This window comes from Papio anubis, chromosome 2 (genome assembly GCF_008728515.1).
Source record: "Papio anubis isolate 15944 chromosome 2, Panubis1.0, whole genome shotgun sequence".
Lineage (NCBI taxonomy): Eukaryota > Metazoa > Chordata > Mammalia > Primates > Cercopithecidae > Papio > Papio anubis.
The window spans coordinates 131,473,405-131,490,072 of record NC_044977.1 but is presented as its reverse complement, the minus strand read 5'-3'; the positions used below and the strand labels follow the sequence as shown (position 1 = coordinate 131,490,072).

Sequence of the window (16,668 nt, the reverse complement as noted above, 5' to 3'; positions counted from 1 at the left end):
TTTCTGAAATTTTCAATTTTGAGTTATTAAGGATTTATTTCTGAATTTAAAATAATAACTCAAGGTTATAAACCTTCCAGTCTTTTTGATGAGGTGTCAAATAATGTAATTTATAGGGAACCAAAGAAATAGTGAAGTTATCAGACAATGATATTATGGCAGACTGCTACTGATATACCAGTTAAGAAGAAATTATTTAGGCAGATAGTGAGGGTATAGAAGTCCTTCATGATAAGGTTTTCCTTTTAATGAAAAGCAGCCCCCAAATCGTTTTCTTTTCTAACAAAGAGCAGCCTGTAAAATACAGCTGCAGACACAAACAAGCAAACTGGAAGCTTGCATGAGTGAATGCCAGTAGTTGTGCCCATAGCAATACACTACCTGGGACTAGGCATGTTCAAAACGGCAGCTCCATCTTCTCTTTTTGCCAGCCATATGTACAGTAAGGAGTAGACAAGATGGCACTGGCCAAGTGCAAAGTCTATTTGCATAATAAGATTAGGGTGGGGCGACCAGCCTTTCCTGTGCTATGTAAATGTCACACCTGGTCAAACCAATCTGTGAGCACTATGTAAATCAGACACAGCCTCCTCAAGCCTGCCTATGAAATCTGCTGCAGTCTGCCACTTTTCCCTTTTTGGATGCCTCTGTCTGGCAAGCAGCTGCTCTCCTCTCTCCTTTCTTCTGCCTATTACACTTTCCACTCCTTAACCTACCCACATGTGTCCGTCCTTAATTTTCTTGGTGTGAGATGACAAACTCCGGGTATTTACCCCAGACAATGATGCTATTCACCAACAACAACCCATTGTTTAAAAAAAGCATCTAAAAGTTATTTCACAAAAGTGTATTCTAAGGAATGTTCACTGATAGTCAATTAAAAAGGTCTACGGTCACACATGTTGGAAAAATACTAGATTCAACCAAGTTGGAAAAAGGCTGATCAAAAGCAGAGATTCTTAACCTTAGCTGTACAAAACAATCATCTGAGGAAATTAAAAAATATGGCTGGGCCTCAATCCAGATATAATGAATTAGAATCTCTATGGGAGTAGAACTTGGGAATCTGACTTTCAAAGAAGTTCCACAGAAGATTTTTATATGTGCCAGTATGGAAAAACAGTTTAAATTTTATAGCTTCTTCAGAGAATAAATCACACAGCAACATGTATTCCTCTGTATTGCTCATGTCTTTACTTATAAAACAAAAGACATGATCTTATTCACAATTTTCCAGCCTTTAAGCCTATTATCATTGCTCATTTTGCACAAAGGTAAACTACTATGAAATATATATACAACTATGAATCTAAAATGTAAATTACCTTAACAAAGCGACAAAGTCTTACAGCATCTTCCCATTTTGAACTGCTTACATATTCATGGAGAATAGCAGGATATGGTGATATGCTGATGTGAACCAGGGAGCCATCAGCTCTTCTAATAGTTACTTGATTTCCAACAAAACTCACAATATGGGGATTTTTACTAAATTCACTGTTGGGGAAAAAAAAGCAAAGTACAATTTAAAATTGTATTCTGAGCAAAATTTTTCATGTATATTAAATCTGGGGAGTGGACCATGAAATATACAGGGAGTCTCCAATCTCCAAAAGGCACAACCCCAAAAGTTAACTCCAGGGAGAATGTATATGTTCAAAAACACTTCGATGTATTTATTTGAATACATACATTCTCCCTGGAATTAACTTTGAATATAAACATTTGAATATAACTTGCTATATAAAGTAGGAAAAATTATTACATATTTGAGAGCTATTCCTAAGAGCATTTGAAATCATCTTTTTTTTTCTGAGGCTTAAGATAAATCACAACAATAATTAATATAGCTTTAGCTTTTAAAAGTATTAAAAGGTAAACCAATAAAAAGTAAACTAAATTCCAAGACTATTTTCTCAGAATAAAAAAAGGTGAGCCAGGCACAGTGACTCACACTTACAGCCTTAACTACTTGGGAAGATCACTTAAGCCCAGGCTGCAGTGAGCCATGATTACACCACTGCATTCCAGCTTTGGCAACAGAGTGTGATCTTGACTCTAAAAATAAATAAATAAATAGATGACCTTTAAATAAAGTGACTAACTTCTTTTCATTAGTTCAAATACTTTAAAAAATACACTGTTTTATTTTGATGCTTCTCTGGTTTTGTTAAGGGTTTGAATCTGAATACTAAAAATGAACTCAAAACAGATTTGGAAACTAAGCTAAGGCCTAGAATTAAGAAGCCTTTGTATTCCTATTTTGTCAAGAATAAGAGATCTCCTTGCTATTTCTTAGAGAATTTAGGAATATAAATGCTTTGATTTTCTGAAGCATATAAATTTTAACAAATTTCAGTAACTTTGGTCCTTTCCTACTTTTAATATCAACCAAAAATTCAATTCTAGAAACATTTACATTCTTGAAAGTATTAAAGTCAATGATAATCTGTGACAGAGTTGGCTAGCTGTCACAAGGTTGTGCATCCTGAAAAATCTTAAGAGTGACTAGACTAAAATCACTTGATCACACTGAGAAAACTACCTGAGCTACCATTACACAATATTAAGCTTGAAAATTATATTCATATAAGGGACAAATAAATAATTCATATCATACCACACTTTCAACTTGATTCTGTCACTTAAGTCTCAAGCTAGCTTTAGCCGAACAATTTATTCATCAATAAATCTGACTGATGCGAAAAACACCTTGCAGGATTGAAAACAGAAGCAAAAACATGATACTCAGAGTTTTATTTACTACAATACAGAATTATATGCAGTAAAATGTTACCTTGCATCCCTTTCATATAATGTTTTAGGCAAAATGTCTCTGTCCACATAAACTGTATTGGGGTAATACCACACTATAAATCGAGTATCTTGAAGTCCACAAAGGATATTACATGTATCATTCCATGCCAAAGTATGCACCATTGTTCCTTAATTTAAAAAGAATGTTAATGTGCTATTAGCTTTAATATGTAAGAATTAAGAATAGATCTTTAAAATACCTGACAAACAAAATCCCACAAAATTTCTGTTAGATATGACTCTACTTTCTGATTCTATAATGGTGAAAAACACATACAAAAGAATCACACAATAATTTACAGAAATATTTGAATGCTTTACTTAGAACCCTTATATTTTAAATTTGCAAATCTTTCTTTCAGTGACAATTTAGCTGCAGCAGCTAAAGACTTGCTATTCAGTTAATCCTCTTGTCTTCAGGCCATCAAGTTCCAGATGATCCTCAGTGAGGAATACCGTCCCCTCAATATTCAAGAGTCACTCTTCTACAACGGACCCCTAGTCTGCCTGTCAGTGGGACATGACAGAAGTGAAGTCCTCCCTTGTCTCCCTTGGACCTAGCTGTATACGCTTTCACCAACCCACAGAGCCACCCTGCCCTGACAGCTAGCAAGAGGCCAAGATCCACAGAATAACCACCACTGTCTCTCTGTCAGCAGGAAGCAGTTACAGAAGACTGACTTTTGTCCATTTTCCCCACAGAATTGGGGTCTTGGACTCTTGAGGGTGGAAATGTTACAGCAGGTAGTCAAGCAGACATGAGCAAGGCAGGAGAGGCCCCTGCCACCAGCACCAGGAATGTCAGATGACCATCAGCTGATGGTCAGGCTGTTGTTAAGCTGTCTCTCTAAAATAATAATGGGTTGCAGCCAGTGCCAGGCAAAGGTAGTCTCTCAATATAAACGCCAAAACTGGAAATCAGTAGCTTCTCAATAAGATCTCAAGAACTAGGTGAGTGGGCTCACACATGCGTACTAACAGGTAAAATGGTGGAGGAGTTTAATTGGTATACAAACTTCCTCTAGAAACACTGGAGTGGTAAGGGAAAAATGCCTCAAGTGAGCATGTGTATAACTTTAGTAAACACACTGTGCATGTGGCCCCTCCCAGGTGCTGGCAGGCCACTGGGCATGTGGACAGCCTACCCAAGGAAAGAATCAGGGCAGAAGGGTTGCAACTCCCCAGAAGCATGCCAAAGTATAAAACCCCAAGTCAAAGATCAAAGAGTGCACTTGATCTCTCAAGCTGCCTGCTTGCCCTCTTCCAAGTTTACTCTATTTCCTTTCTTTCCTGCTCTAAATCTTTTGAATAGGCCGGGCCCGGTGGGTCATGCCTGTAATCTCAGCACCTTAAGAGACCAAGGCAGGTGGATGGCTTGAGCTCAGGAGTTCGAGACAAGCCTGGGCAACATGGTGAAACCTTGTTTCTACCAGAATACAAAAAAAATTAGCTAGATGTGGTGGCACATGCCTGTAGTCTTAGCTACTTGGGAGGCTGAGGCAGGAGAATCACTTGAGCCCAGGAGGCAGAAGTTACGGTGAGCCTTGATCTTGCCACTGCACTCCAGCATAGGTGACAGAGTGAGACCCTATCTCAAATAAAACACAATAAAAATTTAAAAATAAAGCTTTTAATAAACTTTCACTCCTACTCTTTAAAAAATGGGTTAAGTAGCTAAGAAGTATTACAAGATCAAAACATTAAAACATTTCCAGATTCATTCAAATTATTTATTATAGTAAATATAAGAAAGTTGACAATTAAAACTTAAAATGTATTCAAATTATTTTACCAAGCTTGATAATTTGTTCTTCCTTCCCAAATCGTTTCACAGAAGTGATACAGAGATCTCTATTTTTATCAATGAAAGCAATTTTTCTATCATTGGTAAGTCCTTTTTGATCCAGAGCAATTTCCAAGATTTCATTCTAAAATTTTTTAAAAATGTAAATACTGGGTTAGTTTTAGTGTTTGACATAAGATCATTTTAATTAATTATAAAATCATTCCCTTTAAGATCAATTAAATGTCATTTACACATTTATAATGATAAAATGTCCCTGTTAAATAATTTTAAACTGCCAACACATTAATCGTTCAAAAGCTGCACTAAAGTATATTTGCCTGACATCCAAGGAAAAGACACCTCTTAAAATACAATAAAATAACATATATTTTGATACTCTGCAGGCTGAGAAACACTCCCATCTGTCCTGACCTACCTTTCGTAGTCAGGGTGAAAGGGTCAGGCAATTCTGAGTATCATATGAGAGGTCTATTTTGATTAATAAGTTGCCTAACAACTATCTGTTAAATATTTGTAAAAACAAATTTTGGAAATATGTGGAAATACATCATGTGTCCAGGGCCTTAAATTCTACAGATTCTCTCACATTCATTCTTGCAAAACAGGAAACAAGCTTGTAATGTAGGTATTACTATACTTAATTTACAAATCAGAAGACTAGACTCATACTCACTGAGCAATTTTGCTCAGAAAAAGCCAGTATCAAGTATATATAAACTTGCAACTCAGACTTCTAACTCCAAGATCATTGTTTTTCATCTGCTAGTGAGATGAATTTTACTATAACTTGAAAATGTTTCAATATAGATTCATTTTAATTCAAACCAAGAAAGATTTATTTACTTCCTACAATGTCTGAAGACTTTGGTAGGAATTGTGAATTCAACAAGAATCATGACCACAACATCAAGTCACTGTACCAAAATGAACTATAAAAAACACTTTTTAAAATAAAACAAAATACACAAATACTTTTATCCAAATTGATGAACCAATCATATACCAGTTCATAATACATTTTTAAAAATTCAGCTCTTTCTAGAATACCATAATTTATATTTTAAGGAAGAAAAGAATCTGGTTTCATATATATCAAGGCATGCATGAAATATAACTCTAGGTATTTTCAAAATGGAAATGTTAACAATAAAGAATTGCTTATCATCGTCATCATCACCATCATCATCAGAACCTAGTGTATTCTTTTAAAAACACTGCTAAACAGATATGACACTCCTAAGAAATTAAAAATCAAAGATGGACACTAATTATAATAATGCCTATGTACATAGGGGAAGAGGGGCTCCCTCACTTCATTCAGCAGGGCTTCCCCCATTTTCCTCTCGTCAAGTCCTACCGCCTCCACATAGGTTCTATTCCGCCTGGGTTACTCTTTCTGGTGGGACATAAAAGCAGTTTTGTGTTCATTAGAACCATCTCCCTTGCCCTACACTAATCAATATTCATTTACTAATACACAGACTTGAGTTCTAGTTTGAGCTCTGTTATTATTTGGGAAGATCTTGGATATGAATCTCTTCCACATATAAAATAAAATAGAGTGGGTGATTTTTCTATTATTTAATAGAATGTAAAATTTAAAAATCCTTTGTATTGCATACAAATGTACCGGGTAATTGGGTGAAGTGTGACATGTAGAAGACACTTTCATTCTTATAATTAGGAAATTATAAATGTCTTAATTTTAATTGTAAATTAAATTGTAAATTGTAAATTTTATTTACAATTAAATTATTTTAATTGTAAATTTCTTAGGAAATTCTTACACTTAGGAAAAGTGTTATAGAAAGAGTTATAAAATTAAAATAAATATTTAACCTTATTAATTGACTCTCCTTTCAATCCTACTAACAAAAATGACTGCATCTTGAAAAGCTGAAAAATTTACTCCTTTTGATATGCTTAATCTTACTGAAGAGGAAAAACTCTGCTTACATAGTTCTGATTTAAAATGACAATAACGGAGAGGTTATAGAGAAATAAGCACCTCATATATTACCAGTGCAAAAGTAAACTGATAAACTCTCTTTGGAAGATGACTTTACAATATTTATTAAAATTACAAATTCTCATATCCTTTGACCCAGCAACAATATTTCAAGAATAGATCCCACAGTTACATTGGCACATGTACAAGAAGATGTATATGCAAGGTAATTCATCTTGGCAATACTGTAATATTAATGGCAAAAGATTGGAAACAGTTTAAATTCTGATACATACATAAAATGTTATACCATACAGTGGGAGGAAAAAGGGTTAAGAAAGCACTTTGTGTATAGATATGGAATCATCTCCAGAAAGAGAGTATTACATGAAAAAAGCAAAGTGTAAAACTGTTTGTTACATTTTTGTAAAAGGGGAGGAAGAGAACATATATCAGTTTTGTTGGTACATACACTAAAAATCTCTGGAAGAATATATAAGAGATTAATAACAGTGGTTACTTATTTGGTGGAGAGGCACTACAGTGATGAATAGGTATAGTAGGGAGACTACCACTGTATACTTTGTAATGCTTTTTGATTTTTGAACCATATGAATGTGTTTGTTATTCAAATTTAAAACTAGGGCCAGGCGTGGTGGCTCACATCGGTAATCCTAGCACTTTGCAGGGCTGAGGTGAGTGGATTGCTTGAGCTCAGGAGTTCGAGACCAGCCTGGGCAACATGGCGAAACCCTGTCTCTTCCAAAAACAAACAAACAAAAAAAATTAATTACAAAAAATACATATAATTTTGAGTAACATTTCACTAGAAGTATTAATAAAACTAAAAGTGTCTCTAGACCCCAGCATATCAGTAATTTAGAAGGATAACTCAACGCAATGTGCTTCTTTTTCTAAGGCTAAAAATCAGAAACCAATAAACAACTTAAAATTCAGGGTCTTTTGTACTTTGTATAGAGATTTCTTACTACAGTCTTAAAACCTAAAGAAAATGCTGGCTAAGAACAGGTCAATGAGAAAACTGCAAGATATTTAGAAACACAAATACATTTTTATTTACTGACAGGTGCTAAAATTTTAATCAAAAAAGAACATGCAACTGAAAAGCAGTGAAGAGTTTGACAACAGACATATAAGTCAGATCCTTTTATTCAACTAATTTGCATGTATAGCTTCCTATCACGAACTTTACCAGTGCTTAGTCTTTAACTGTGACATTTTTAGGCGAAACGGTCAATGGAGAATGCACATTGATTTTAAATAAAAAACTAATTCCTTTGTGCCCTCTTTAAAATGAAAACATTAATTTTGAAAAGGAAGTAAATAAACAGCGGCTATTTACATTAGAAGTAGTTAATGTCCATTACCTTATGAGAAAGAAACTTTCCATCACCTAAAGGCTTTCCAGTTGATGCCTCAAAGAGGAAGATTACTTGAAAAAAAAGTAGAACATTAATTAATGTGTTATATTAGAATTTTTACTGGTAAAATTCAGTGAAACTATTATAATCCTTATGAGAAATTATTTACCTCTCTAGACCACAGAGAGTTAAATAATTCAGCACAGAAGAGCAGCAGCATCCAATTTTAATTTATTATTGTGGTCACATTTCTTATGAAAACAATAAAACTGAATACTTCTTCCTAAAACACATTCCCTAATTAGAATTTTTATTAATGGTATGGCATCAATGCTCAACAATGGGAAATCCAAATGTGAATGTAATTTATAATTCTGATAACTTTGATTTAAACTAATACAACACCATAGAGTAGAGGCCAAAGGAAAACATCCTCTTTGTCCTTTGAAGGTTAGCTGAAAATCAACTCATAAAAGGCAGATTAATAGGAGAAATGGTATACAATTTTATTAACTTACATGGGGGAGAATCAGAGAGTGATTACCCTACCATACAATGGGGTGCAGATGGTTAAAAGCCACTTCTTCCCCTTCTTTTTTTTTTTTTTGAGACGGAGTCTCGCTCTGTTGCCCAGGCTAGAGTGCAGTGGCCGGATCTCAGCTCACTGCAAGCTCCGCCTCCTGGGTTCACGCCATTCTCCGGCCTCAGCCTCCCGAGTAGCTGGGACTACAGGCGCCCGCTACCTCGCCCGGCTACTTTTTTTGTATTTCTTAGTAGAGACGGGGTTTCACCGTGTTAGGCAGGATGGTCTCGATCTCCTGACCTCGTGATCCACCCGTCTCGGCCTCCCAAAGTGCTGGGATTACAGGCTTGAGCCACCGCGCCCGGCCTTCTTCCCCTTCTTAAGGGAAATGGAGATAGGGAAGTGTGGATGGTTTTAGAATGGGTAGTAAATGATTTCTAAGGGAATTTAGTGGGCATGAAGAACATTCAGTGGCCTGGAACCGTCTGTTGGGCCCACAGAGCACACAATGGTTTGTGACAAAAGTCTGCTCAGGTGTGTTGACAGCTTTCTGTATTTCTTCCTGCAATATGAGTTTAGTTAATGAAAACTCAAGGAAGGGACCAGAGAGAATTGTTGTCTTCTTTGGTGGGTCCGAAGTTGAGGTAGATAAGGGAACTTCAGCACAGCATGTCAAAGCACCATATTTTGGGGTGTCAGTTTCTAGACCCCAACAATAGACCATCATATTCCACAAAGGAAAAACATGTTGAATGTCTACTATAATGCCAGGCAACATGTTATGTGCTGCTCAGTTTTCTGTTATTAATATGCTACGCTGGTATAATCAATAATTTATCTGGTCTTTGTCCTGAAGCCTCAAAAATGCTGAGACTTTCCTGAGTGATTAGAGTAGCTGTATTATTGCTAGTGAGGAGACTCTTGATGGGCCCCTAGATAGCTTCAGGATAGGGGCTGATAATCAGATCAAGCATGTGGTTAGAGGGTCTGAACTTTCAGGTTCCCAGTCTCTGGAGATGGGAAGCGGGCTGGAGACTGGGTTCATCATGTGGCCAATGATTTAATTAACCATGCCAATGTAATAAAACCCCATACAAATTCTGAATGCCAAAGCTCAGTGGAGCTTCCTGGTTACTGAATACATTGATGAGCAGAGAAGATGATGTGTCCTGAGAGGAGAGGGCACAGAAACTCTGTGTCCATCCTTTATAATAAAACTGTAATAATAAGTATAGCTTTCCTGAGTTCTGTGAGTCATTTTAGTGAATTATCAAACTTGAAGGCATTGTGGGAATCCCTGAATTTGCAGCTAGTTGGTCAGAAAAGTAGGCAGCTGCAGTGGGGTTGGGGGAGCGTTAGACTTGTGACTGTCATCTGAAATAGGAGCAGTCTTGTGGAAGACTGTGCCCTTAAGCTTTGGTGTCTGCATTAACTCCGGGTAGTGTAGAAATGAATTGCAGTATACCCAGTTGAGATGAAAATGGAATAGTTGGTATCAGGTTACTGAAACATATGGTTTGGGAAGAGAAAGATGAAAGGGCAGGGGATGAAGAACTTCTGATTCCTCAGTGGCCATGGGGTCCCCCAGGATACGAAACACCAGCTATGCTGCAATCAGTTATTGGAGGCAAAAGTTACCGATGAAATTTAGAGATGATGCATACATCTTCTGGGAACTGGCTCACTAAATGCATAGGAAAATGCAAAACAGTAAGAAAAAAGAGAAATATACAATCTCTTGGTAATTGCTATCTATAATATAACAGCTAAAAATGAAAGGAAGAGATGAATCAAATATAAATTCTGGCCAGTCTAAATTATGGCCTCTAGCCTCAGGGCCCCAAATGAAGGAACGAATGTGTTGGGAAAGATACTGGATTCTTGCCAGTTCAAGGAACAGGCACTAGCCTCAGAGTCATTTTCAAAGGAAAAAGTTATGCTGAAACAAATCATGAAAACGACTAAAATGATCCATAAGAGAATGGGGACAGACAGAGGGAAGTGTCTAGAAACTCATTCAAACTGGGAAAAAAATCTTTAAACAGTTATTAAGAAATACAGTGTGGTCCGGGCTTGGTGGCTCACGCCTGTAATCCCAGCACTTTGGGAGGCCAAGGCGGGCGGATCACAAGGTCAGGAGATTGAGGCCATCCTGGATAACACAGTGAAACCTCGTCTCTACTAAAAATATAGAAAATTAGCCAGGCGTGGTGGCCTGCGCCTGTAGTCCCAGCTACTCGGGAGGCCGAGGCAGGAGAATGACGTGAACCTGGGAGGTGGAGCTTGCAGTGAGCTGAGATCACGTCACTGCACGCCAGCCTGGGTGACAGAGCAAGACTCCATCTCAAAAAAAAAAAAAAGAAAAGAAAACACAGCAAACAAAACTATAAAAACCCTGGAAGACAACCTAGGCAATACCATTCTGGACATGGGAACAAGGAAAGATTTCATGACAAAGATGCCAAAAGCAATCACAACAAAAGCAAAAATTGACAAATAGAATCTAATTAAATTTAAGACCTGCACAGCAAAAGAAACTATCAACAGAGTAAACAGACAACCTACAGAATAGGAGAAAATTTCGCAAACTGTGCATCTGACAAAACTCTAATATTCCACATCTATAAGGAACTTAACAAATTTTTAAGAAAAAAAAACCATTAAAAATTGGGTAAAGGACAGGAACTTAAAAGAAGACATACATGTGGCCAACAAACATATGAACGAAAGCACAATATCACTGATCATTAGAGAAATACAAATCAAAACCACAATGAGATACCATTTCATACCAGTCAGAATGGCTATTATTAAAAAGTCAAAAAATAACAGATGCTGGTGAGTTGTGGAGAAAAGGGAATAGTTTAACACTGTTGGTGGGAGTGTAAATTAGTTCAATCATTGTGGAGAGGAGTGTGGCAATTCCTCAAAGAGCTAAAAACAGAACTACCATTCAACCCAGCAATCCCATTACTGGGTGTATACCCAAAGGAATATAAATCAGTCTACCACAAAGGCATATGCATGCAAATGTTCACTGCAACACCTATCCACAATGGCAAAGACATGGAGTCAACTTAAATGCCCATCAATGACAGATCTGATAAAGAAAATGTTGTACATATACACCATGGAATACTGTCCAGCCATAAAAAAGAATAGATCATGTCCTTTGCGGGAATGTTGATGGAGCTGGAGGCCATTATCCTTAACAAACTAATGCAGAAACAGAAAACCAATTACCACATGTTCTCACTTATAAGTGGGAGCTAAATAATGAGAACTCATGGACACAAAGAGGGAAACAGAGACTGGGGGCTTGAGGGTGAAGAGTGGGAGGAGGGAGAGGATCAGAAAAAATAATTATTGGGTACTAGGCTTAGTAACTAGGTGATGAAATAATCTGTACAATAAACCCCTATGACACAACGTTTACCAATGTAACAAACCTACACATGTACCCTGAACCTAAAACAAAAGTTTTTTTGGTTGTTTTTTTAAAGAAATGGGGTGAAAAAGCAAATGCTGATGGGGGTAAAATGAAAGGGAAAGAGAAAGGAGAGAGTCAAGGGACTCATCATAGCAGTGTGGGAGTCTGGGATCAAAACACAGAGGTTGGGTGGACCAATGGGGCGGTCCTGCTAGTGCCCCAAAATTTAAGAGTGCTAAGCAAATCTGCTTTATTCATCTTAGTTTGGAAGAATTTGGAAAGCAGAAAGGCAAAGATGGCAACAAGAAACCTGACCTTGAATTACCTGGAGCAATGGTCTACCAATTTAATCAAGAAAAAGATTCAGGAAAGAGCCTGGGTTCCTTGGCTCAATTCTGAGCTGCAGACCCAACACCTTAAGCACATGAATAGGCAAAATGGTCAGGGGGTAGAGAGGAGAAGACTCTAGACACCTTGATGCAAAAGTGCCATGTACTTTGGTCCAAAACCCCCTGGTGAAGTCCTAAAGGAGACTACAATTAAATTGAAAGAGTACAGAAGTGCAAGCGTTGGAGAAGAAAGGTGAAAGTTTGAATGAAAACTGGAGAGTTTAAACAGACTTTATGTGAAGAGGCTGTGTCTCCTTTACCTGAATGTTTCACGGGAATAGATACTATGTCTGACCGGAACACTTCCCCCACCTACTACTGAAAGTCCTAATGGGGCCAGGCTCACACCTGTAATCCCAGCATTTTGGGATGCTGAGGTGGGCAGATCACTTGAGGTTAGGAGTTTGAGACCAGCCTGGCCAACATGGTAAAACCCCACCTCTCCTAAAACTACAAAAAATTAGCTGGGAGTGGTGGCGCATGCCTGTAATACTAGCTATTCAGGAGGCTGAAGCAGGAGAATCATTTGAATCTGGGAGGAGGAGGTTGCAGTGAGCCGACATCACACCACTGCACTCCAGCCTGGGCAACAGAGTGAGACTGTGTCTCAAAAAAAGGAAAAAAAAAAAAAAGAAAACAAAGTCCTAATGGGAGTCACAACTAGATTGAGAGGATATAGAAATGCAAGAGCTAATGGCATTACGGTGAAAGTTTTGGATGAAAATTTGTATATTTAAACAAGTTTTTTTTTTTTTTTTTAGACGGAGTTTTTGCTCTTGTTGACCAGGCTGGAGTGCAGTGGTGCGATCTCAGCTCACTGTAAAGTCTGCCTCCTGGGTTCAAGCGATTCTCCTGCCTCACCCTCCCGAATAGCTGGGACACCGGCTAATTTTTTGTATTTTTAGTAAAGACGGGGTTTCGCCATGTTGGCCAGGCTGGTCTTGAATTCCTGACCTCAGGTGATCTGCCTGCCTTGGCTTCCCAAAGTGCTGGGATTACAGATGTGAGCCACCACGCCTGGCCCCAAACGAGCTTTATGTTAAGTAGTTGTGTCTCATTTGCCAGAATGTATTATAGGGACTGATATTACGTCTGACTGGAGAGCGTTTCCTCTATCAAGTAACGTGAAACAGAAGGCATGTAAATCCACCCTTTAAGCAATATTAATTGGGAATGCAAAATGGGAATCAATAAGATTACTCAAGTTCAACAGGCCTTGAATATCAATCAGTATATGAACTAGTATGGATGAATTCTCTATACAATAACCCTGGGTAGAATACAGATTGGAACTTACAGGAGAAAGCCTATGAACACCTCTCGGTGAAAATTACTGGGATTCTGGACTAGAGAATTCCCATCTGGGGGCAATTACTAGCTTGCTATCTGACATTAATTGAAACTGACCCTATAACCGAAGAATAGAAAATAATCTTGAAATCTAAAGTACCCATAATATCTTGGGTGACACTGGAGACAGATTCTACTAGGAAAGGCAATGCCCAGAAGAGTTTCATAATAAAATGGAAATGTATTGAGTAGGAACACATTACTGGGAAATACAAAAAGTTACAGTGTATTCATGAGTCTACCTGCTCTGACTGACTTTGGAACCACTTGAGGAGCTGCCAAATTCTGTTGACACTCGGACAGTGGCCTATAAACAGCTCTCAATTAACTAACAGATAGTTGCTTGGTTTATGAATAGCAGTTCTATTGTGAACATACAACGTTTTATTTGTAAGGCCACCCCCTGACAGAAGAAGGTGTGGTGGGACGCACTGCATGCTGTTTGCCTCGATATCTGAGTTTTTATTAACTTGCAGGCCATGGTCACATGGTCAGGCAAGAAGGACAATGGAAAACTGGCCTGTTATAGGAATGCCCATATAGGGTACAGCCTTCAAGGAACTTACTATGGGAACTTGATGGGTGCATTAAGGTATGGCGTATCAATGCTTATCAGGAGACTTCCCCTTCTAGGTTCAAAAGGTGATTGGAATTGACGAGCAAATACCTCAGGATGCCTGCTTGAGGTGGCCCCCTTGGGTATACGAAGCAAGTGAACACTGGGGGCTGCAGTAATGCAGAGATGAACTAAATCTAGAAATGTTCCTCTCAAACCCTCTGAGGCACAAAATACCAGCAAGAACTTTCTGTCTGCCCATGACAGACTGCAGATGGCTATAGGGCAGATTCCCCAGGAGGATGGCCCTACATATAGCTGGAAACCTGGACTCATGCCAGTAGCCCTGGAGGGCTACAAAAGGGTCCTGAGATGAGTAAATGCTGACTCTGCACTGGGCTTTGCTTAACCAGTGGTAGCCTGGCAAATACTGAGGGAATTATAAAAGAACCAGCAGAGAAGATAATGCATTGATTTGGACTACCTAGTCACATTTCATCAGACCAAGGAACATACTTTACAATCTATAATGTCCAACAATGGGCAGAGAGATATCTTCCCGAGAGTAATGGTTTGGTAAAGAATCAGAATAGTAAGTTAAAACAGCGGTTTTCTAAAACAGGGGAAAGTATGAAGAATTGGCTTGCATGCCTGCATGAGTATGGATTCAGCAAGAGAGAAGCAAAGAGATAGATTCCTGCACTAGATAGATTCCTCTGTTTTTTTGTTTTGTTTTGTTTTGAGACAGAGTCTCGCTCTGCCACCCAGACTGGAGTGCAGTGGTGCGATCTTGGCTCACTACAACCTCGGCTCACTGCAACCTCCGCCTCCCAAGTTCAAGCGATTCTCCTGCTTCAGCCTCCTGAGTAGCTGGGATTACAGGTGCGTACCACCATGGCCGGCTAATTTTTGTATTTTTAGTAGAGACAGGGTTTCACCATGTTGGTCAAGTTGGTCGAACTCCTGACCTTGTGATCTGCCCACCTTGGCCTCCTTTTGTTTTTTTGATGGATCTCAGGGAGAGGGGGAGGGGAAAGGAGGATGCTGGTATGGCAAAACACTTTTTTCTTTCTTCCTTATATCACCTTCTCCTACTTGACACCATGGTCCCAAGACCAGGGCTACCACTACAAATGCCAGAAGCAGGGATGGTCCCCAAGAAAGAAACTATAACTATACTTTTAAGCCTTAATGTCAAAATTCCTAAGGACCTGATAGGATGGGTTGTGCCTTCACTCATCTGGAGATTGGGGGTTTAATAGTGAATGCAGCTTTATCGGCTGGTAGAGGAAACAGCCTGTTTGCTCTGTACAAATGGATAGGAGAAATAATAGCTGAGAGTAAAGAAATGAATAAATGGGTTATGCAATAAGTAAAATACTACATTAATGCTTCAAAAGAGGCTCAGAGCAAAAGAATGATATTGTTTCTTAGCTTAATTATAGCTGATACATGAGAAGATGAAGCCATATATTGCTGAGACCTCTCCTACTTGGAACTTGACAAACTTGAATGGAATCCTGCAAACCTCAGAGGTCTAAACTTGAAGACAACTTGGTCACAAAACATGATGATGGACTGGACTAATTATTTTGTTTTTTGTTTTTTGGGTTTTTTTGTTTGTTTGTTTTTTTGAGACGGAGTCTCACTCTGTCGCCCAGGCTGGAGTGCAGTGGCGTGATCTCGGCTCACTGCAAGCTCCGCCTCCCGGGTTCACGTCGTTCTCCAGCCTCAGCCTCCTGAGTAGCTGGGACTACAGGCACCCGCCACCACGCCCACCTAATTTTTTGTATTCTAGTAGAGACAGAGTTTCACCATGTTATCCAGGATGGTCTCCATATCCTGACCTCGTGATCCGCCCACCTCGGCCTCCCAAAGTGCTGGGATTACAGGTGTGAGTCACTGTGCCTGGCCCAGACTGGACTAATTATTAATGACTAGTAGAACTCTAGTAATGTGCCAGTGTCTTCTGACTCCTATTTTACAATATGATATAACACTGGAATTGTTGGTAAGAGTATAAATACTGATAGTGATGATCGAATGTACTGGGAATGGAATTAAAAGCCTCCCATCTCTACCCAATATTGATTCCTCCAAACATTAGGCATACTCATGCTGGTCCTATTGACAGGAATGATCCTTTTGCCGTAAGGGATCCATGGTCATAGACCAGGGGGTGATCTGTAGTTGAATAAATAATTTGTCTGGTCTTTGTCCTGGGCTCTTAGCAGGTAGCTTCAAAAATGCTTGGGATTTTCTGAGTGATAGAGGTGTCTTTGTTATCCTAATAAGGTGACTCTGGTGAGCCCCTAGATAGCTTCAGGATAGCAGCTGGTCACCAGAAAGACCAATCTCATGTTCAGAGAGTTGAGCACTTTTCAGCCCTCCACCCCACCAGCAACCTCTTGAGAAGGGACCTGGAAACTGAGTGCAATCACATACTTATATTTATTTATGAATACT

The 16,668-nt window shown here is 38.7% G+C and overlaps 1 protein-coding gene across 9 annotated transcripts in view; it reads right to left on the bottom strand.

Moving 5' to 3' along the window:
• The window catches only part of IFT80 (intraflagellar transport 80), a 195,425-nt gene that overhangs the window by 26,995 nt on the left and 151,762 nt on the right, over positions 1 to 16,668 (bottom strand). For all 9 annotated transcript variants that reach the window (XM_009201434.3, XM_009201433.3, XM_031663619.1 and 6 more), the window contains 4 exons: positions 7,961 to 8,025; positions 4,610 to 4,745; positions 2,798 to 2,945; positions 1,326 to 1,497 (listed from right to left, as the gene is read on the bottom strand). In XM_009201434.3, coding sequence (XP_009199698.2) covers positions 1,326 to 1,497; positions 2,798 to 2,945; positions 4,610 to 4,745; positions 7,961 to 8,025 — 521 coding nt within the window. The remainder of the gene's footprint in view (positions 1 to 1,325; positions 1,498 to 2,797; positions 2,946 to 4,609; positions 4,746 to 7,960; positions 8,026 to 16,668) is intronic.